The 23609-nt window shown below is 37.2% G+C and overlaps 1 protein-coding gene across 1 annotated transcript in view; it reads right to left on the reverse strand.

Annotated features, from left to right (window-relative positions):
* The window catches only part of tdrd12 (tudor domain containing 12), a 147019-nt gene that overhangs the window by 12108 nt on the left and 111302 nt on the right, over positions 1-23609 (reverse strand). The window contains exons 29-39 of the mRNA XM_087996141.1: positions 20813-20948; positions 17053-17262; positions 15108-15288; positions 11219-11277; positions 10889-11081; positions 8142-8217; positions 2448-2545; positions 2068-2192; positions 779-833; positions 531-644; positions 295-448 (exon numbers count right to left, since the gene is read on the reverse strand). Coding sequence (XP_087852267.1) covers positions 295-448; positions 531-644; positions 779-833; positions 2068-2192; positions 2448-2545; positions 8142-8217; positions 10889-11081; positions 11219-11277; positions 15108-15288; positions 17053-17262; positions 20813-20948 — 1401 coding nt within the window. The remainder of the gene's footprint in view (positions 1-294; positions 449-530; positions 645-778; positions 834-2067; positions 2193-2447; positions 2546-8141; positions 8218-10888; positions 11082-11218; positions 11278-15107; positions 15289-17052; positions 17263-20812; positions 20949-23609) is intronic.

Genomic DNA, 23609 nt, shown 5'->3' on the forward strand with positions numbered 1-23609 from the left:
AAGCATTTCCTTTACCAATTACAGTTTCACCCTCCTTTTAACAGAGACTCATATTTTTATTACCCAAATGAAAATAGAAGTTGAAAGAAGTGAACAGAAATATTAATAGAAAATTCAACCAAATTCAAAAGCAGCTCTGAAATGGCAACATTCAGAAAAACTGCATTTTGAAACAACTCTTTTGTTGAGACAGTGTTACGCTATTTGAAGCAAGGCAGCTGTTAACACTAAGAACTAAATGTAGGCAGGTATAGATTTTGCTCCAAGTTCTGTAACTTGTTTCACTACAATTACCTTGAATTTCAGCAAACTGCTCCATTCACCTTTCTCTTCTTTGAACAGTATTATAACAGGCTCTTCATTTTTAATTACACATGAGCTCTTTTCCTTTAAAATCCTGCCTTTAAGTTCCAAGTTTGCCAAATATAATTTGGTACCAACACAGGCGCTGCAATTGAATGCAAAGCATCAGATAAAAATCAAAGATAATGATTGTCTTTTTAAGCGATTCACACGCTCATTGACTTTACCTGAATACTACTCTGCAATGACCAAATTTACATGAATGTTCTGTAAAATTCCGCAACTTGACATTTAGCATAAGACGGTCTTCCTTCTGATGCCACTTGATCTCCGGGTGAAAGCTGCAGGATTATATGATCAATGATAATTTAAAGTACAAAATCAATTTCAAAATCTACAATTTTGTTCGAGGAATGAAATTATATTGCACAACTAGGTTGGAGATTTTGAATACTTAATTATCAACATGGCTAACCTTTTAGGATCCATTGTTAATTGATTCTGTCTGTCTTCAGGAAGATTGATAATGCCTGCAATTAAAAATTAGCATAGTCAAAATACAAAATAACAGTTTCCTCCTTTTCCCAATAACTAAACCAACAGATATAGCTAAAACATCTTATGGAACTATGATTTTGTTTTGAGGAGGAGGATGGAGAGAGTTGATACTTCAGTACTATAAATCAAGGAAACTGCTTTGTCCTGGACAGTATGGAGCGTCTTGGAGTCGTTGGAGCTGCACTAATACAGGCAAGCATCATACTCCTGACATGCTCTTATAGATAGTGGAAAGGCTTTGGGAGCTTCAGGAAGTGAATTACTCAGTGCACAATTCCTGGCCTCTGATCTGCTCTTAAATTAACAGTATTGATGTGGTTGAACCAATTAAGTTTCCAGTCAACGGTAATTCAAAGATGTTATTATTATAATTTAATCCCTAGAATTAAACTCCTTTACCTATAATGAGACCCCCTGAGTATTGATGAGAACTGATGAACAAGGGTCACTTGTTTGCACTGTTCACAGCACCTTGCATCACGTAACAAGTGATTGAGTAGTAATAGACTACTAGGGCAGTAATTGACCAGATTAGTCAATTAGATTCCTCAGTGCTACTTCCAGAAGCTGTCATGGCCCACAACTGTTGCTGCATCCAGTGCCTTCAGTCATTCTTGATATCACATGGAGTAAATTGGATTGGTCAACAACTATGCACTATTATGTCAGGAACTTAGCAGAAAGGTGAAATGGATCATCTGTTTGGTGCTTCTGCCAGAACATGAATGCAAAAGGCGCAATTTGTCTTCTGTACATATGAACTGGGGGCACCTCTCATTGAGGATATTCATTCAGAGTATTTTTTTAAGAGGAGGTAGGACTGTAAAGCTTTGAGCTGATTCGTTGATTGTGGAGTTACTTAGCTCTGTCTATTGCATGATCATTCTGCAGTATACATGAAACTGCTTGAAAATGAAACTGAATAATTATTTTTAGCAATACAAAATAGGCACTTATCACAACTTGCAGGACCTGGAAAGCAGCAAAATAATACACAAAAAGTGTTCGAGGTAAAGCTTTTAAATTTATAGCAAAGACAGAAAATATCAAACTAGCATCATTAATGCTGTATCTCGCCAAGTAATGTTACGGCTCAATATTTCATTTTAAAAATGCATCCATGAAAATATTTCAAGTATGCAGAACAATTTTTACTTCATAACAAACTGAAATGCTATAAAATTATCAACCAAGGTAAAACCATACCTGTATTTTCTTCACAATAGGTTGCATATTGTGGGCAGTGTAAAGTTTGCAAAATGGCCAGTGAAGATTTCAAATTGTTTGCTACTTTATACAAAGCAGTCTTGCTGGTTTTGTGTACTAACAGGCTAAAAATGGTCAAGAAACACTTCGTTACATTCCGATGTAGATCAGACTACAATCAAAGATTAGATCAAGAAAATACTTAAACACATATTACCATAGTGTAACTAAAAACAGCCGTTTTGCATTTTTTTCTTGTTTGCAGCTTCTACAACACCTCCACACAATTGAACAATATATATATTTTATACACACACACACATACATACATATATATATATACACACACATTTTTTTGCAGACGCTGTAACATTACAAACCTGTCAATAGTTGAAACAAGTCCACTCAATACATTTAAATTCAGACTCTGTGGTCTTCCACTGAGGTAACACAAAACCTTCAAAACGTTTTCCAAAACCTAACAAAACACAAATTTGATAAGTATTTGAGCTTTCATCAGCATACTATCTTGTCATATGATCTTAATGTTAACCACTGTTATTCAGTTGAGAACACATGATGATCCATTAGAAAAGAAGTCTTTTGATTGAGACATTAAACTGAAGTGGAATACAAGATTGCACAATATAGAATATTGAGAGTTCCGCAAATATTCTGGTCAAAATGTATCCCTCAACCAACTCTACCAAAATAGATAATTTGGTTATGCACTTCACTGAAATGTGTGGGATCTTGCTATGCATAGTTGTTGTCACATGCTCTTATATTGCAACAGTCATTAAACTTCAAAAGTACTCCTGTTAGATGTTAAGTTTGAGAAATTGAGAAGGGAATTCTAACATTTCCAATATTTCATTGATTATAAAGCATTTCTGAATGTCCCAAGGACATGAACCAAACTACATTCCCCACTCTTCCTTTCAATCTCTCTCTATTCATCAATAAATTGCTTTTTCAAGGCAGATCCAGACTGGATATTCTAGGAGTGATGCAGCTAGTCATACTACTTCTCTTTAAACAAAAAGAGAATTTATTTAAACATTATAGTTCAAACATGAACAAAAGCAAACAGAATTTAACTATTTGAAAACCAACCAACTCGATATAGCAACGTAACTAAGGAGCTATTCCAATTCCCATAACATCCTATAAACACACCCCTTGGCAAAAGGTAAATTCAAACTCAAGTTCTTACAGGCAGGATGACACAACTTCCAAATAGATTTCAGAGAGAAAGTCAGTCAGGAACCACCTGCTGAAGCTTGGAACCTTTCTACACTGCAGCAGCTTCTGACTGTTACAACCTAAATAAACTAAAAAGAAATCTGAACTGGGAGAACTAACTATTCATCTTTCATCGTTAAACCAGGTTCTTGCTCAGATATTTGCGCACCTCTGCCTTTATGACCTCTCTTGAAAGAAACACCAAGGACAAAATAACCTTGTTAAAGGGGCAGCATTGTCACAAGGTTAATTAGAAAAGTACGTAACAAAGCTTGTCTCATGGTGGATAGATTAATTCTGATCATCAAAACAAAGCTGTTGGTCCCAAAGGTCAACTGCCAAAAGTGGGTGTTAAAGTCAAAAAAGTTGCTGGAAGGGGCTAATCATAAAGGGATGCGATTATGTTATTAGTGCAGCAGGGAAGATCTCTGAAAAAAAATGCTGAATGTAGAGCATGAGGGATAGGAGGTTAGGCCTGTGGATTGGAACTGTGAAGTACAAAAGTGGAAAGCAAGAAAACGCAGGGTAAGCTCAGACCAGGGTCTGAACTGTGATACTCCAAGAAAGAGATCATGAATTGTTGAAAGGAACCTTCTTAATAGGAGGGGTTGTCACATTGTAGCAGTTGCAGAAAAAGAAGATAAGATAGAGGGTGTAGTTCGACAAAATCAACAAATAAATTGCATACCACCAGCAGTGGTAGGACTGGTAGGTCTTAAAGGCCACAAACAAAATACAAGAAAATTTAATGAAATATGCCAAATAGCAAGAATTACAAAGCCAGAAAGAATCTGTGATGTCCCTCAGAGATACCAGATAAGGGACAACGATGGATATGCATGGAAATGGTGCTTACTTATGGAACATATAATCTAAAGCCAGGCTAGTGGCAGAAGTTATGAAGATGTTCTTGGTTTTGTTAGCAATTAAACCTTGGGAATGCCGGAGAATTGATATTAAAGCTGCAATTTTGAATGGAGCACATCACAAAAGAAAATTATTCCTTCATCTTTCTAAAAAAAGAGAGGAAAATACAATGGGAACACCTTGGGAGCTAAATAAAAAGTATATTTGACCAAAATTATGCATCGAGAGTTTGGTGCTTCTAAGTAACTTAATCCTATTTAAACTGGGTTGCCTCTGATTAAAAGCAAACCTTGCCAACTTTTATTGACACCAGCAGGGAGAAATTTACAGGCAATGTTATGATGCCTTCAGAAGATTTTTTCGTGACATTATCATTAATGGGCTTAACTTCAATATTAGAAGTAGGTGGGAAGGCAAGTACTAATGATGACACAAGGAGTCTACAGTAAGATACAGACAGGTCAGGCAAGTGAACAAAATCCTGGCAGATGGAATATAAGTTGATAAAAATGTGAAGTTATACAAGAAGAATGGAAGAACTATTATTATCTAAATTGAGGAAGACTACAGAAAGCTACAGCAGAGAGATTTAGGGGTCATGAAACACAAAACATTAACATCCAAGTTCAGCAGATAATAAGGTAGGTAAAGGGAATGAAGTATAAAAATAGGGAGACCTTGCTAATATACAAGCCATTAAAACTAAATGCAGGCTAGTCGTTGAATACTGTGAATAACTTTGGTCCCCTTATCTAAGGTGAGATGTAATGTAATTGAGGGCAGTGCAGAGAAGCTCATTAGGCTGATTCCAGATGCAGAGGATTTCCTTATGCCATGTATGGCAGAAATGAGAGGACATTTTTTCTGTTAGAGGGTAGTAAATCTCTGGAATGCTTTACTGCAGAGCTGATGAGGCTGAGTCATTAAGTATATTCAAGCCTGAGATAGACAGATTTCATTCAGGGAATCAAGGGTTTTAGGAAACCATGAGATAGGAAACTGGTGTTGAGCCTATTGGGTTAGCCATGATCTCACTGAATGACAGTGCAGACTTGATGGGGCTGATCAGCCCACTTCTCTTCCTACATGTCAATTTTTCTTCATTATTAACATGTCTCATCAATGCAACTATTCTTGTAAACTGCTTCTGTACTTTCTCCAATTCATTCACATCCTTCCGAAAATGTGATGCCTAGAACTCTACACAATACTCCAGATGAGGTCTGACTAGTAATGCGATATAAATTTCAGTATAAAATCTCTGCTCTTGTACTCTCTGCCCTGTGAGGCCTAAAATACAATATGCTTTAATAACTGTTCTTTTCCTATCCTGCCACTTTTGATGACTTAGACACACATACACCCAGCTTGTTCTGCTCGTGCACATTCTTTAGAATAGTACTTTTTGTTTCTAACTGATTCTCCATATTCTCTCTGCCAAAGTGTGTCACCTCACACTTCGCACTGCACTTCATTTGTCACCTATCTATCCACTCATTTATCAATGTCATTTTGAAGTTCTAAACTGTCCTCCTCACAGGTTACAATGCACCCAGGTGTTTAGTGCTTGCAAATTTTGAAACTATCCCTGTACGCAAAGCTCTAGATCATTATTGACTCCTGTGGAACAGCACTACAAATACTCCCCCAGCCTAGAAAATACCCATTAACCACTACTGTTTCCTTTCCCTCAGCCAAATTTTGCATCTGTGTTGCTACTGTCCCTTTTGTTCCATTAGCTCCAGCTTTTCTCACAGTCTACTGTTTAGCATTGTATTGAACACCTTATGGGATGTTCACAGACACATCAAAAGCATTGCCTTCATCAACACTCTCTGCAACCTCTTAAAAGCTTCCTCCAAGTTTGTTAGAAGTGTTTTTTTTCCTACTAATCAATGCTGATTGTCTTGAATTAACCACTATTTTTTCATGTAACTATTAATTCGATCCTAAATGACTGTTTTTACAAATTTCCTCAATTAAACTGACTGTTATTGCTGGATTTATGTTTACAAACTTTTTTGAATAGTGGCGTAACATCTGCAATTCTCCATTCCTCCAACACCATCTCAGAGTCGTGGGATGATTGAAAGATTCTCAGTGTTTCATCAAATTTCCACTCTCACTTCCATGCAGAGGGTGGTGCATGTATAGAATGATCTGAACTACCAGAGGAAGTAGTGGTGTTTGGTACAATTACAACATTTAAAAGGCACCTGGATGGGAAAATGAATAGGAAGGTTTGAGAGGGATACAGACCAAATGCTGGCAAACACGAACAAATTTATTTAGGATATTTGGTTGGCATGGGTGAGTTGGACCAAATGGTCTGCTTCCATGATGTACTTCTCTATGACCCTATGATTCTAATATCCTTCCGTATAACCAGATTTGGTGCATTATCATCTTTTAAGTATTGACAGCTTGTCTAATACCTCCCCATTGTCAATTTTAAACCTTTCTAGTAACAGAGTTTCCTTCGCTGTCACTATAGACTGGGCAGCATCTGGCTAATAGGTAATGATAGAAGCAGAGTATTCATTTGCTCCCCTTGTCCATGCCTCCGGTCATCATATGTAAATCCTCTTTTCTGGTACAGAATTGACCTGATCCTCCTTTCACCACCCTTTTATTAGTTATGTGCCTCTGCAAGACTTTTGGATTTCCCTGGATGTAAGATATCAGTCTTTTTAGAGAACCCCCTTTGTTTTCTTATTTGCTTTCCCCCTCTCTTCTGTAGCTGAAAATGTGTTGCTGGAAAAGCGCAGCAGGTCAGGCAGCATCCAGGGAACAGGAGAATCGACGTTTCGGGCATAAGCCCTTCTTCCTGAAGAAGGGCTTATGCCCGAAGCGTCGATTCTCCTGTTCCCTGGATGCTGCCTGACCTGCTGCGCTTTTCCAGCAACACATTTTCAGCTCTGATCTCCAGCATCTGCAGACCTCACTTTCTCCCCTCTCTTCTGTATTCAGCTTGATTCTTAACTGTATTTTCTCTTTGACACCTGTCACAAAGACATTATTTTTCTATAATTTCTATTTGTCCTGTCCTCCAGGGAAGTCTGGACTTGTTTGCCCTACCTCGTCTGAACCATCTCTGCTTTGAAGTTAGCCCATTGCTCTGTTTTCCCCACACTTGTGGTTTCAGTCTATCTGGCCCAACTCAGTTCTTGCCATATTGTTACTCCCTGCCACTTGATTAATCTTACTTTAGATTGCTCATTACCAACTTCCACCATCATTCTACCTAACCATTGTTACCTAAATGCTACCTCAAGATAACTTGGTAAAGACCACTCAACACACTAGCAGCATCATTAGTGGACCGCTGGTTCGCATCTATGATTCTCTAAACTTTGAGCTTCAAATCACCCCAAGATAAAGTTACTGCAGAGACAAGCAAGGATGTGATTCCTCACGAGGAGGAAATAAGTCATATTTGGCCAATCATGAACCGCTTACGAGACTTTATTTGAGAAAAAGATTGGTAGCATGTAAGATGGGCTTTAGTATGTACACTGTCCTAAATATTGTGACTAAAAGAGAAAGAAATTGTCCTGTTAACCAGTCTAATAAAAAAAGTACTGCATTCAGAGATTATACAAGAGACGAAACAAAAGAGGCTTTATGAGAATAAATAAAAGATATTCAACTAAAATTCCTATTCACGGTATTTTTGACTCTCCAAAGTACCTTTCTTATTAGCAAAATGTACTGCAGCACTATTAAGTAACTTGTACCTTGGGATTTCCCTTCAAGTAAGTTGTCACACGCAACTTACCTAGATTTTTTTCTGCTGCGATTTGTTTGCGCTATCAATTTAGATGGTGAATGCCAGAAACTACCAGATGGCATGCAGCTTTACAAGTGTTTTGTAAAACTCATGTATGATCTGACAATAATTGGTATATTTTCATTGCCTCTATAACTGTTTCACACAAAATTAAATTAACATCTAATTTTACCTTATCCTTTGAAGATTGTTCAATCTTCGCACAAGGGTGACATATAATCTCTTGCTGTTCAATTTCTTCACAAACTCTGGAAAAGTTGCAGTATTGTGTTAAAAACTACAGTAAATCCCCACATTACTTTGCTTCCTAATGCAGATTTGTTTTAAAAATTGTTTATTCTTTGGGTCTGTTTTTATGATTTTGTGTTGCAACTTTTGTTTTTACCTCATCTTGCTGACCAAATTCAGCTTCATCCAAGATCTACTTTGAGTAAATGAACAAAAATCTGATTGACATGATTCTGCGAATTTCAATGTTGGAACCCACTCTGAAGGACTTGTGCATGAAATAGGATTTAATGTTTTCTTTAAAGTTGAAGAATATTTGGGTAGAAAATCATTGAGGCAACTAAATACAATGTGGGAATAAATATAAAAACATAATGCAGTGCTCAAAGATTGTAATGTTGCCAAAATATTTCTATGGAAAATGCATTTAACTTGCCTCCCTTGGGTAATATGATTTCTGAACCGGAGAAGAAAACATGGCAGAGAGAGTCTGTGAAGTTTAAGGAAAGAGTCAGAGGACCAGACTTAAGGGCTTCTCTGCAGCTGTTCATCGTAAGCTAATCAAATAACACAGTACAGAAGGAAGCCATTCAGCTTATTTATGCCTGAGCTTGCTTTTTGGAATAGCTATCCAACTAGGTGTAATCCCTTCCCCTCTTCCCACAACCTTGCACTATTCTTCCTTCAATTTATACAGTATTTCCTCAATACTTAGTGGCTTATCAAATTTAATAAAATATTTCAGCTAAGAATGGACAATGCTGTACATGTATGGTACAGTATTTCAACTTACACATTTGCTTTTCCAGCTAAGAAATGTCCAAAGGAGTCTTATCTTGTTTTAACATAGGGTGCAATGTTCGAATACAAACCGATCATTCATCAAAGGCTGTGTTATTTAGAATTTTTATTTTCAGGAAGACAACTTTGAGGACTTACTTTATTCTCAAAATTGTCATGTTGATTTTGACTTCCAAAACATCATCAATCATGAAACTGTCTGAAGTAAAGTTATTGAGAAGAGGGCAACCAAAAGACCATGGATTTTAAACTATAGAAACAATAATAGCTATCATACATACAGACCCCAATATGTTCTTGTTTTTTTATTATTATAGTCACTAGTAAATACTAATCAGTGTCATGCTCTCTGCTGACAGCTTTGTGTTTACCTTTGCTGCAAACATTTAACCAATCTTTCTTTAAAAAGATCTAATGACACCAAACTCAATTATTCCTTGATGCAAAGCAATCCATGTTCTGCAATCCCAGTCTCTCTTTTCCATACTGGGTTTACTCCATGGTATAGATTTTTACTTTTCACTTCAAGGCTTGAAAAATAAAATAGGCAAACTTTGTAGATGGCAGCCGTGATTTGGAGAACCGGGGTGGACAAAGTTAAAAATCACACCACACCAGGTTATAGTCCAACAGGTTTATTTGGAAGCACGAGCTTTTAAAACACTGTTCTTCTTCAGGTGGTTGTGAAGCAGAATCACAAGACACAGAGTTTATAGCAAAAGATTACAGTGATACAATGATACGTCGATATACGTATCACAACCATCTGAAGAAGAAACAGTGCTCCAAAAGCTAGTGTTTCTAAGTAAACCTGTTGGACTATAACCTGGCATTGTGTGATGACACCTGCTAAAGTGATTGCCTGAATGAGCTGGTGAGCGACTTTCATGCCATTGTTCTACTGTTTATGCTGAGGTGACACAAGTTAAAGCTCTGTGCTATAACCTGTCCAGTCCCACATTGTACTATGTATTTTCAGTACCTTCAAGACTTGATCAACTCTTTTATGAAATGGGGAAATCATCTACTTCTTGGGAGTTCCATTAGGCAATGGATTCAAATGTCTTGCATATGTGCCATCCAGACTAGATATTATAAAAGCAACTTCAAATGGTACTGCAAATTTGCTGACATCAAGGACTGAGAATCAAGTCTGCTAAACCTTACTATAAAGGCTCAGAAATGAACAGCATCACTCAAGAGAAATGATGGTAAGATTTGGAGTTGGGGCAGGGGAGTTTATTATAATCAGTGCTCATGGAACTTCACCAATTGGTTTCACAGAAAGAGCAAAGTCAGGAATATAGATAGACAGGGGACCAAAACAAAAATCATTGAAACTTAATACTGCAGAAAAATTGCAAGTTCTAACTCAGTAAACTAACTGGCCTAATGGAAATAAAGCAAGTTTAATATATAAAACATACTAATACATAATACATACTAATATATTAGTAATATATATTTTTAATATATAATACATACTAATCCCTTTAAATCTCATTAGCAGAAGACAGAAGAGGGAGAAAAGGGAACTGGAACAGAGAAAAGATGGAGAAAGATAATGGAATCAGAGCTAAGGAAAAAGACAAGGGAAAGAAAGAAAATGAGGAAGATTAATTGGGAGGGATTTAAGAAAGGTGTTTAGGCAGATATTTAGGCAGGGTAGGCAAATTTAAAATGCACTCAAGGAAATGCATTTTTGGATGACTTACATCTCTCTACTTAATTTCAGAATTTCTTCACAGATTGGAAGAAAAGAATGGTAATTCATCGATTACTTCCTTCTAATCTGAACACAAACCTCCTAAACATTAAGATTCAGAGAATTTTCTTCTATTGAAGCTACTATTCTATAAAGGAAGATACTATTAAACCACTCTTTTATACCTGCTAGAGCAAAGAAGTGCATCTAAAGCTCCAAGAATAGCTTCCCACACATTAGTTTCAATTGGCATTTTCAATAATTGGTAAAAGTACTTCAATGCATTGGCATCAATTATAGGAATGCGCAGGTCGGTGTTTTCACTTAGAATTCCAAGTGCAACACATGTGCTTTCCTGCAGTTCTGCACTAGTCACACCTAAAACCAGACAGAGTTAAGAGCAATGAGGAATGGCTTCAACAATCTGGAGAATTTAAATTATAACACTGTACAAGATTGTGAATTAGATGACTAGAATTCTTTATTAGTAAAAACAGATAGAGATTTGTTCTTACCCTGAAGTAAATTCACAAGTACATAAATTCCTTTCTCTTCTTTGATTTCATCCAGATCTCTGCAACAAAATAACTGAAAAATCAATTCTAAAGTATATTTAACTCAGAGCAATTTAAATGATTTGAAATAGTTGAGGTATTTTTACAGAATTAAACTTCGATTATCCAGGAGCAATTTCCATAATTTTATCAGGTAAAATTAACATTGTTACATCGGATGACACAACACAATATAAATGAAGTCAGAATGGAGTGAGTTTTAGATTGTTCCAACCGATACAGACACGATTGATAAATAATTATATTTCTAAACGTTCTCAGACTGTGTTTCTGCATGCCAAGCTGTACAATTAACAAAGGAATGTGCAAGCAATACTGTGGTATTGTAAAGGTCCTGCTGTCATGCCTGAAGAGGCTATAGAACAAAAATATAACATTTATTTGATACTAGTTGTGTAGCTGAATAGATTTGTAGAAGTTGCTGCTTATCTGATTTAATTTATTTTGTTTATGCAGAATGAAGCCTCTTACATTGTTTTCTAACACTTTACTGACTTAAAACCACTTTTATTTTACTGAAGTGTCCAGCAACCCATTTGAAATCTTCAGGGGGATATCTGGTCACATTGTAGATGCTCGAAGTGAGGATGAGGACATCACAAAATATTTCCAAAGTACATTAAAAAGATTGACAGAATTGGGGTACACAATTTGTCTTGTTAAGAACAAGATTAGAGTCATGGCAAACACAGGTATTGAGAATGTTCAATGAAAAGACATGACAAATGTATATCCGATAATAGAAGTGGAAGTAGGCCATTTGGTCCTTTGAGGAGAAAGTGAGGTCTGCAGATGCTGGAGATCAGAGCTGGAAATGGAAGAGGGGCTTATGCCCGAAACGTCGATTCTCCTGTTCCCTGGATGCTGCCTGACCTGCTGCGCTTTTCCAGCAACACATTTCCAGCATTTGGTCCTTTGAGCCTGCTATTTAATAAGATCATGGCTGACTGCTTGTGTTTCAAATTTCAAATTCCCATATACCTTGCTAACCCTCGATTCCCATGCCTAACAAGAATTTATCCACCAAATACTCCACCTCCTGAGGTAAATAGTTCCAAAGCCCGCAACACTCAGGAAAACACTGTCTCCTCATTTCTGTCTCTAAAAGGGCAAACCCTAATTTTAAAACTATTTAACATTAAGCCCGTGGGCACAGAGACATCAAAAGTAGGAGGGCTCTTGTGGTGCAATGGTAGTTTCCCTACATCTGAACCAAGATGCCCATATTTTAGTCCCACTTGCTCCAGAGGTTTGTTACAGCATAGCTGAACAGCTTAATTAAAAAAAATACTTAAATTAGTGTCCCCTAGATTTGGACTGAACCAGATGAAACATTTTTTCCATGCCTAGTTTGTTAAGACCATTCATTTTGTACACTTTAATCAAGTTACCTATTACTCTTCCAAACTCCAGTGGAAACACGCTCAGTCTATCCAACCTATCTTCCTAACAGGACTTGCTCATTCCAGGTATCAAGTTAGTACTTAAATGCCTCCAACACATTTACATTCTTAAGTATGATTACTTAAATTGTACACTACTGGAGATGTCAAACTGAAATAAAACATCTTTACTTTTACGTTTAAATTCTTCCTGTGATAAAGCAGCTCAGTAGCCTTTTTGATCGTGTGCTGTACCTACACAATTTTCTTTTCCCCCGATTCCTGTACCAAAACACCAAAATCCCTCTGCACTTGGAATTCTGAAGTTGATTTTCACTTCAATAATACTCTGCTGTTTATATTCCTCCTACCAAAGGGAATAACTTCATATTTTCCCACATTATGCATTGCCAGATTTTTTTTCTGCTCACTCATCCTATCTGTATTCATCTGCAACTTCCTAATGTGCACTTCATCACATACTTGCCAAACTCTTATTACTTACTCTTTTCCTTGTTTAAGAACCTGGAAGAAACTCTTGCTATCAGTTTTACATTTCTAGCCAGCTTTCGCTGATACTTGAATTTCTTCCTGCCTTTCAGTCATTTTCTACCATTCTTTATATTCTGACCAATCATCAGAGCCTGTCACTCATCTCTGAATAGCCATGTGCTTTTTCCTTAAGTTAACTACTTTCAGTAACTTCTCTAGTTAACCTCAGATGGTGGGCCCTCCCTTAAGAGAATTTTGAAATATCTCTCAAATGTCTGCCACTGTGTTTTTGTTGTTCTATCCCCTAGCTTAGTATGTTAGTTCAATTTAGTTGGCTCAGAGTTTTACTTATTTAGTTTTGAAACACCAACCTTAGACCCACTCTTCTTTCCTTTCAAACTGGATGCAAAATTCAATCACTATGCTCTCTGCTACCTACAGGTGCCTTAACTCAGATTGTCAATGAATGCTGTCACATTACACAACGTCAAGTCTAATATGGCCTGCTCTTTGGTTGATTCCAAAACTTGCTGCGCTAAGAAAATTCCCTCAAAATGCCTCCAGTGAACCCCTCATCCATGCTACTACTGCCAATCTAAATTTTCCAATTTATATGTAGAGTAAATTCATCTATGAATCTTGCTGCATCTTTATCAAAATACCCAATATTTCTTTGTGTATATTTTGTCTCACATTGTGGTACCTTTTGGGGTCCTGTCGACCACACTCCCCTGCTGTTTCTCACCATTCAAATCAATTTTACATCCTAATCTCCAAAGTAAGATAATTTCCAACCATTGAACTAATGTCATCCTTGAATAACAGTGTTATGACTCCACTTTTACCTAGCTTGTTATTTTTTTTTAATGCTTCTCAACATAATGATCCAATCCTAGTTATCCTGAAATAATATCTGAAATAAATAAACAAACAGTTCATTACAATATACACTATCAATTTACCAGGTTATAAATGCTAAGCACATTCAGATACAGATCCTTTAGTTTTGTCATTTAATTGTCTTTGTAATATCTAGTCTTAATGGTTGGTCTATTACTGTATCTGTTTCCCTCGAGTCCTTCCTGCCATTCTCTGACCCTGATTTTCCATATTACTATATTTTTCTTTTACCTTACTCTACTCTTCGATATAAAATCCAGTCTAATTAAGTTGGTCGCAAGAACATTGGCCATAGCATGAATCAGGTGCAGAGTGCCCCAATGGTAAGACCCACTCTTTACCTGGAAGTTAAACGGCAAACCTAAAAGAGGTCCTTGGGCACATTATTTACGATGGTGTGCGACTAGAATCATTACAAAGACAAAAAAAAAGAAAATTGAACTCATCACATGTATGGATGGCTTTGCAATGAGTACTATTTTATAGTGAATGGACGTCATCTTGTAACTGCATGTTCTAGTCATCAAGGATATAATTTTTACCTTAATGTAGAAACAAAGTCTAGCAGGAGCACAGTGCTACACTGTTTACCGGCAGCCTCTCAGCAGAAGTGGAAACGACCAGTACTTCAAGATGCCAAGTCACAATCACCACCCCTCTGGCTGCAGTTCATCTTGAGGTATTTCCTCTTCAGTGTTAACCCAGCAGCTGAGGCTTCTTATTAGTTCAAATATTTAAATGCATTGAGAGTATATCTCAAGATTAAAGTATCCTTTATCTTCATTACCAGCAACAAAGCATTTGTTCTCCCTGCTCTGCAGGATCTCCTATTCAGTCACTAATTTTGAGTCTGCATGCCATCCTTAACTGGATATGAGCACACCCGCTATCCATTAATTGTATAATCAAGGCAAGATCATTGTTATCTGGCTGCTCCCAATAGTTCAGGATCAGGGCACTAATTTAATTTGACAAATTAGCATATTTTGAAACAAACTTAAATGTGCTCAGATTCTCAGCCAATGGAGATAGCCTAATATTTAAAATGATCTTACCTTACTTGCATCCTGATCAAATGAGCTTTTGCAATTATTACATCAGCTTGTTCTTTTGGAAAAGTCAGGAATCTGAGCAACCTGCATAGGAAATGTAAACCTGATTCTGATGCACTTTCTGCAGAATATTGTAGCACATTGTTTTGGAGTTCCTCCACTATTGTGGTTCTTAATGATGATGCTTTAAGATAAAAAAAACAAATATGCTCAGACTGGATTCTTTTGCAAGAATCTAATGGAGCAAGGCCATCCATTTACATCGTTTCATAAAACAAGTTATTTGAAATTACAAATAACATTTTATTGTGTAATCCTGAAAAAAAATCATTTTAATTACCAGGGATTCCCACAGGTCATGCTCCCCTGCTCTAAAATCAAGTTCAGTAATCTAACAGAATTGACTAAAAGCTAGTCGATCAGAAGAAAATGCAATTTAAAAAGCTAATGGCCTTTTTCTCAAAAGTCAAAATACAAAGAAGTGAAAGGGATGGTACAGTTAAATAAAGCTCAGTTTAGGCTTTTGGAGCAGTGCCCAGTCCTAAGTACTTTCCATAAGGAGGGGTATATTAGCTTGAGGAGCAGCTTATCACAAATTCCCATAATTATGCTACAGCTAAAAAGGCTAATCTTACAATCTAGTCTTATAAGTTAAGTGATGGTCTTGCTTAGTGCTTAAATTGATTTTAAAAACTCTAGGAGAATCCAAAACATGAGGAAATGATTGAAAACCACTTAAATTGTGGATAGGAAACACTTTAAATGAAGATGGTGGGAAACTAGAACCCTTCACTCCACCCCTAAGAAGTGCTGTTTAGGCTCAGTAATTGAACAACTTCAAACCTCAAATTGACTTATTGTTGATGGCAATGTAGGTGAGGGTTAAAGAAACAGCTAAGAAGAAAGACTTAAGGTTTAGATCAGTTATAATCCACTCAATAGCAGCAAAGGCCTAGGAGGGCTGAATATCATTCCTGTTCCTGATTTATAAATCATATCGATGAGCAATACCATATGAAATGTTGGGGAAATAGCCTCACAAACATGAGTTTGGGCTGGTTTATTAACAGTAAAAATATTTCTTTGTGCAGATCTAAAGTTTATTCAGAATTCAAAAATAGAATATGTGATTCCTATGTTTTGATATTTCCTTTGATATGGTAAATATACCTAAGGGCTTCAGAGTACTATCAAACAAAATTCAACACCAAGCCGCTCAAAGATATTAGCGGTGGTGACCAAAGTTTTAGTCAAAGATAGGTTTTTAAAAAAGCATTTTAAAATGTGTCAACAAAGGCTGAGGGAGAGCTAATTTTGATCAATAAGCTGAGGTAATGGATGAAGAGGACATGGGCAGTTGAGATTTGAAGGAGTTCAAGTTTGCAGAGGCTTCAAGGAAGACCAGCCAGGAGAGAATCAGAATACTCAAACATCCAGATAACAGAGAAGGGCTTCAGGACCAGATGAGGTGAGGCAGAGGCAACAATGAGCTTCTTACCAAATCCCTGCTTAACATCCTCTTAAAATTACGACTTCAGCTCAATATTAACTTTTGCGATGCTGATATAATAGTACAGGACTTAGCAAAGTGAGGATTGAGATGCCAAGTGGGGATCGGAGCTAAAATTTTGGGGTCTTGAGCTGCAAAGTAGCATTGTCACTGTACAGCTCCGACTGAGATAAAGCAGCTGTGAATGCTCTCCAACAGACACCTGCTCTCAGGCCCTCAACTCACTTTCAGTTCTCACTGAGTGGTTGGAACAATCTTCAATCTTTGACATTGAATCATAGTTGGAAACAATTTGGGATGCATTGCAATAGTATATAATAAATCATATATTAAGTGAATTTCCTTTAGAAGAAAGTTGCATTTGGCCAACATTTTAAAATTTTCAACTTAAGCCAGAGTAGCTAACTAATTTTATAGCTATATGTGAGCATCACTTACAATTCTGATCTCCTAAAAGTGCACAAACCAAAGAACAGAGGTATGAAATGTAGCTGGTTTCTTTACTTTCCACAACTTCTTCTGAAAACAATTGGTTTAAAATTGCAGGTGGCCCGATGCCTTGTCCTTTAGATAGCATCTGTTCTGCCAGTTTTTCAGAGCCAGCATTAGAGGGATCTCGCACAACAACATAATAGCATATGGTATCAGCTACAAAGGAAAACAAAGTTTTCAAAGTACAAAGGGAATAGTTTAACAATATATTAATATAGCATTTCTCTGTAGACAACAGATCATATTTAAAATAAATTGGCTAATCGATGCTACAAAGTGATCAGGGAAATTTTATAGAAGCATCTTAAACTAATTACACAAGATTCAATGCTGGAGCCTCGACTCTTCACAGAATAAGTGAACTATAAAAATAGAAAAGTTCTGAGGAACATCTCTAGATGAGAGGAGGTAGTGACAGTCCTTGAAACAATAGCTTGACATTCAGTGGTGGAGAATGGTCCAGGGAAAATAACATTAGTGTCTAAGAGTTGGCAGTCAGTCTCTGCAAGGAAGAGATTGTTATACAAGATGACAACAGCACAATGTGGCTTGCAGGTTTGATTAAAAAAAAGTCAGGAGAGAAAGGAAGCAGCACGTTCAGAGTGATGGAAGTCCGTAAGTGATGGAAACAAAAATCAGGGTGGCTTCTGTGACACTGACAGTTTTCAATGACAAAATCAAAAATGGTAAGAAACCAACAGGATGGTGATTGATCCAGGTTGAGAAACAGTAGAGATGGCCGAAAAGGTCTGTGGAGCAAGTAGAAGACTCTTGCCCCAAAAAGGTAGGTCCAGAGATGAAGGTGACAAAGAGTTTAACATGATGCCATGCCTGAAATTCAGTGCATTGGATAAAGGAAGGAAATAAGAAACTAAGTTGTAAGAAGGACAGTGCATCTACAAAGAGATAGGTTTAGTGAATGGGCAAAAAAATTGGTTGATGGGGCATAATGTGGGAGAAGAGATAAATGAAACATTTAAATGGACAGATGCTTTTTTTTTTTAAAAACTCCTTCGTGGAAAGTGGGAATTACTGCTAAAGCTAGCAATTGTCCAATCTAAATTACCCTTGAACTAAGGGCTTGCTATGCCATTTGAGAGAGTGTTTAAGAGTCAATTACATTGCTGTATATCTTGTGTATTATGTAGACCAGACCAGGTAAGAACAGCAGATCTTTTGCCCTAAACCCTATCAGCAAACTAGATGGATTTTTACAACAGTCAAAATTATGGCTATCATGGTTACCATTATTGAGCTTAGCTTTACATTTCAGATTTATTAAATTAATTCAAATTTCAGCATCAAAATCCAACAACAATTATGCAACAATCTCCCCGAGAGACTGGGGAATGCTGCAACACAGGGCAGCCTGGCTGTGCTTGAACAAAACGTTAAGGTATACATACAGATCAAGAAATTAGGAAGGCAAACCGAAAGTTTAACACATTTTGCAAGGAAACTGGAACATAAAAGCAAGCCTTAATAAAGCTGTATAGGACAGTGGTAAAATCACAACTGGAGTATCATGTACAGTTTTGTCTCCTGACTTAAGTAAGGATACAACTGCATTGTAAGTTGATCAGAGAAGGTTCACTAGGCTGATTTCCATCAATAAAAGATAGTCTTATGACAAAAGGGTAAATACACTGGAACCGTTCTAACTGGAATTTAGAAGAATAAAGATGGTTATGTTGAAACATACAACATACCAAAGAGTCATGATCGGACAAATGCTGGGAGGATGTTTCTTCTCATAGGAGAATCTAGGACTAGGCACAGTTTAAAAATTGGGGTCTCTCATTTCAGATGGGTTTGAGATATTTCTTTACAGAATGTCATAGGAATTCTCTTTCACCGAGAACAGTGGAGGCTGGGTCACAATATGGATAGGATTGAATCAGACAAACATTTGATCAACAGGAGTTAAGAATTATGGGGCAGCAAAGTAGAATTTGCCTCAATCAGATCAGCCATAACCTTAGTGAATGATGGACCAAGTGACCTACACCTGCTCCTATTTCTTATGGTCTAAAGCTAAAGTTTTTCTCTTGGGAGTAGAGGTGATATGATAAAAGTGCACAAGATTAATGACATGTTTAGATAAAGTAAACAAGGACAAATTTTCTATTAACTGACAGCTTGACTAGGGTACACAAATTTCAGATTTGGGGCAAGAGGTACAGAAGGGTGAGGGGAGATAATGAAGAACATATTTCAGGCAGTGAGTGGTAATAATCAAGAACTCATAATGAAACTCATAATAATCCAGAAACTCATAACTTCCAATGAAAGCGGTGGAATGGAGTGATATTGACTGACAACTCACTTCCTCCAATAGTGGTGGATGTGGAGATAATGAATTCAAATGAAAATGGGACAGGTGCATTTACAGAAAATAAACAAAGTGTAATGTTCTATAGAGAGTCAGCATAGGTTTGATGGGTTGGATAGACTAATTCTGCATCTTTATGACTTTTGATAATGATTGTTAAGTTGCGCACAATACATACCCAAATTTTGCCATGTCCCCACTGTATAAGGCTTCTGATCTCAAGCAACAAATTTGAAAATATGAACACCAGCACTTCTACGTTCTCTCCATCCCAACCTTGGGCAAATCTGGAGTGAGAGTTGGACAGCATAGAGACAGACTCTTCCGTCCAACTCATCCATGCCAATCAGATGTCCTAAATTAATCTAGTCCCATTTGCCAACATTTGGCCCATATCATTGTGAACTTCCCAGCTAATATCATGGAAGTACTTTCACCACATATACTACAGAGGCCTAAGCGCACATTAACATATTGTCAAGGGCAAGATACCAGCATTTAGAGCAGGTATATTTTTAAAAGTAGTGTCCATCTTCAAATAAATCTATTTGCATGCTAGGCTATAGAGAAGGTAATTTTTGTATGCTCCAGAGACCAACACGAAAGCGATTATTTTCTTCATTTTTTTCATGGGAACGAGGGTGTTGTTGGCAAGGCCAGTATTTGTTGCGCATCTTTAATTGCCCGTGAGCTAAGTGGCTTCCTAGCCCATTTTGGAAGGCTGATGAAGGACTTTTGCCTGAAACATCGATTCTCCTGCTCCTCGGATGCTGCCTGACCTGCTGTGCTTTTCCAGCACCACACTCTCGACTCTGATCTCCAGCATTTGCAGTCCTCACTTTCGCTATTTTGGAAAGCAGCTGACAAACAACTTTATTGAGAGTAATAACAGCAAACTTCCTTCCTTAAAACGACGTTAGTGAACCAGATGATATTTTATGACAATCAATGGTCGTTCATGGTCACCAGCTGCTGTGGTGTAATTTGAACCCATATCAGAAAATCAGCCCAGCCCTCTGGAATGATGAGTTCACAGCATCCAAACCAGATTTATAGCAAAATTCCCACAATTCTCGATTACTCAGCAATTCTTCATCTTTGAAAACTTTCAGAAATGTAAAAGTTTTTACTTTAAAAATTACAATGTCCAATTCTACAATGAGAACTTGAAGTTTCAGTGTTAATGGCCAGTTGAAATTTAACTGGAGCCGTGGACCAAAAAGCATATCCACATATTGGATTGATGAATACCTCCCAATGCAAATTTCTTTTAAAAATTAAAAATGTTTTTATAAACAAATAATTTAATTCTGGGAACTGAAATTGCTGAAATAACAGCTTTTATATTTTCAGATACCATTAATAACAACTTACTTAGATCATTTCTACTTTGTTCAATTACTTTCACTTGGAGTTCCTTATCCTGCAAAGAAGTGCAGGACCACTCTTTAATCTCCTGACTGCAGAGTTTTTCCATGGGCTCCACACCAAATAATGAACAGCAGATGGCCTGCAATACCAAGATAATCAAGATTAGTTTCATTAATCCACAATCATAACCACATTTAAAACTGGAAGGCCACAGTTAAGCAATGCAATGACTTCAAGATTAGCACTTCAAACAGATTAAAGGAAAATTAAAACAATTGATCATAAAAGGACAGTTAGGTGCATGTAAAATTTGTCAACGTAGTAATGCACTCCTATTGAACACTTGGACCAAAGTGGTTTACAGGAGCTGTTAGTCCACATCACAATCTTCACTTCCACCATCATCTGAGGCTGAAGTAGACTGAAAGTAGTAAATTCTAAACAGCATCTTAAAGTACAAGAGACATGTAAAAAGGTAATTCCAGAGCTTAGTGTTAACGTAGCTGCAAACATAGCCATCCGTGGTGGTGCAAAAGTCATCAAGGTTGTAGAAAAGGCCCAAAATTGAAGAAATGGAAGAGTCTTGGAAGGTTTGTCGGGAAAACAACAAAACCATAAGATGTAGAAGCAGTATGGAGGGTTGGGGAAACGACACCCCAAAATAAAAACTGAGGAATTGCTAAACTGGGAGATGATGTAGGTCAATGCGTACAATGATGAGGTGCGAACAGAGTTTAGTGCAAGCTGAATATGACTGCAAATTTTTGCATGTGTTTAAAGTATACAGGAAATGAAAATATTAAAATGTCTGCCAGAAGAGCTTTAGAATTGCCAATTTTAAAAGGTTAAAAAAGTACAGATGAGGGATTCAGAAGCAGATGAACTGCATTAAGGCCAAAGATGGGAAATGTTACTGTGACAGAAGAATGTGGCATTCAATATGGAGGAATATGGAGTTAAAAACTCAGCTTAGGATCAAATAAAATGTCAAGGTTCCGAACAGTCTACTTCAATCTTCACTTCCACCATCACCTGAGGCTGTGATGTGGACGAACAGCGATTCTTTCTCAATGTTTATTGGAATATAGATGTCAAGCAAACAACAGTCAATTAGACAGTGGAAGGTGTCAAGAAGGATGATTAGCACGTCTATGCTGATAGCATTCAATTACATGGAATTGAATGTGATTTTGATGATGCCATGAAGGATGGCACATAACTGAAGTGTGGGGAGAGACAGAACTCAGCGAGCTATATAAATACCATTGCTAGAAGATCAGGTCAGAGACAAGCAATGCTGTGGTGAGTAACTCATTTCTTAACTTCCAAAAGTCTGTCCTCCATCTACAAGGCATAAATCAGTAGTGTGATGGAATACTCCCTTTGTTTGGATTATTGCAGCTCCAACAACACTCAAGAAGCTTTACATCATCCAGGACAAAGTAGTCCACTTGATCAGCACCACATCTACAAACATTCACTTCCTTCACCAGTGACAGTCAGGAGCAGCAGTGTACTATCTATAAGACAAACTGCTGAAACTCCCAAATCCACAACCACAATCATCTAGAAGGACAAGGGCAGAAGATACATGGCAACAGTACCAACTGCAAATTATTCTCCAAAGTGCTCACCATCCTGGCTCAGAAATGGATTGCAATTCTTTCAGTATCATTGGTTAAAACTCTAAAACTCTCTCACTACTAGTATTGTGGGCATACCAAAGCAAACAAACTATAACAGTTCAAGAAGGAAGTTCACCACCACATTCGCAAGGACAGTGAAAGAAAGGGCAATAAATATTGGCCAGTCATCAAACCCCACATCCCCTGAATGAATAAGCAAGTAGGGAAACAGATAGGGAACTGCAGTTCGTCTAGAAAATAGAGGAAACCATTAAGAGGGAAGTGGTAACACGAAATTTTGAAAATCATGATTATGCAGAGTCAAATGTGGTTTTATGAAGGGAAAATAGTTTTTTGACAAATGTATCACTTTTCAGCACTTAGTAGCAGATTGACGAAAACATATATATGGATTTTCAAAAGACATTCAGAAGGATATAATACAAAAATCAAGGGTTATGGGGTGGTTAAAAAGAAAAACACAGTAGGAATAAATAAGTCATCATCAGCTGGAAAGACTATTATTAGGGTGGTGCACATATCAGTCATAGCTGTTTTTAATTGGAGCTAGTCTAAGGGCTTTTGTGGTGCAGTGCAGAACCTGGAGGCTTGGGTTCAAGTCCTACCTGCTCCAGACATGTCTTAAAACATCTATGAACAGGTTGATTAAAATATCTATAGGACAAGTGTAAGGGCTTTCATAGTGGTAGCATACCTATCTCTGAGCCAGGAGGCCTGGGTTCAAGTCTCATTTGCTGCTGAGGTGTGCAGTAAAATCTCTGGACTGGTTGATTAGAAATGTCTAATGTACCCATGTTTTGTGACAAAGCAAAGCTGAATGTAAATAGAAGTTTTCAAAAAAATGTAAAAAGCCTGCAAAGGGACACAGACTGCTTAAATGAATGGCATGAAGGTGGCAGAAGGAATATAATGGAAGATGAGAAGTTTCTTCATTTGGAAGATTATGAACTTTCAGAATTCTGTAGCCCATAGAACTGTGGAAGCTAAGTCGTTCAGTGCATTCAAATCTGTGATCCATGGATACTTAAACCTTTAGGTACAAAAAAGCTGAGGTTGCAGATCAGTCATGACTTTATTGATTGGAAGATCATGCATGAAGAGCTGTAAAAAAAACTTACTCATATTTCTCTTTCTTCAGTTCTTATGCAAAATAT

This window comes from Chiloscyllium plagiosum, unplaced genomic scaffold (assembly GCF_037043375.1).
Source record: "Chiloscyllium plagiosum isolate Xiang-an unplaced genomic scaffold, Cpla_swu_hap1 HiC_scaffold_17, whole genome shotgun sequence".
NCBI lineage: Eukaryota > Metazoa > Chordata > Chondrichthyes > Orectolobiformes > Hemiscylliidae > Chiloscyllium > Chiloscyllium plagiosum.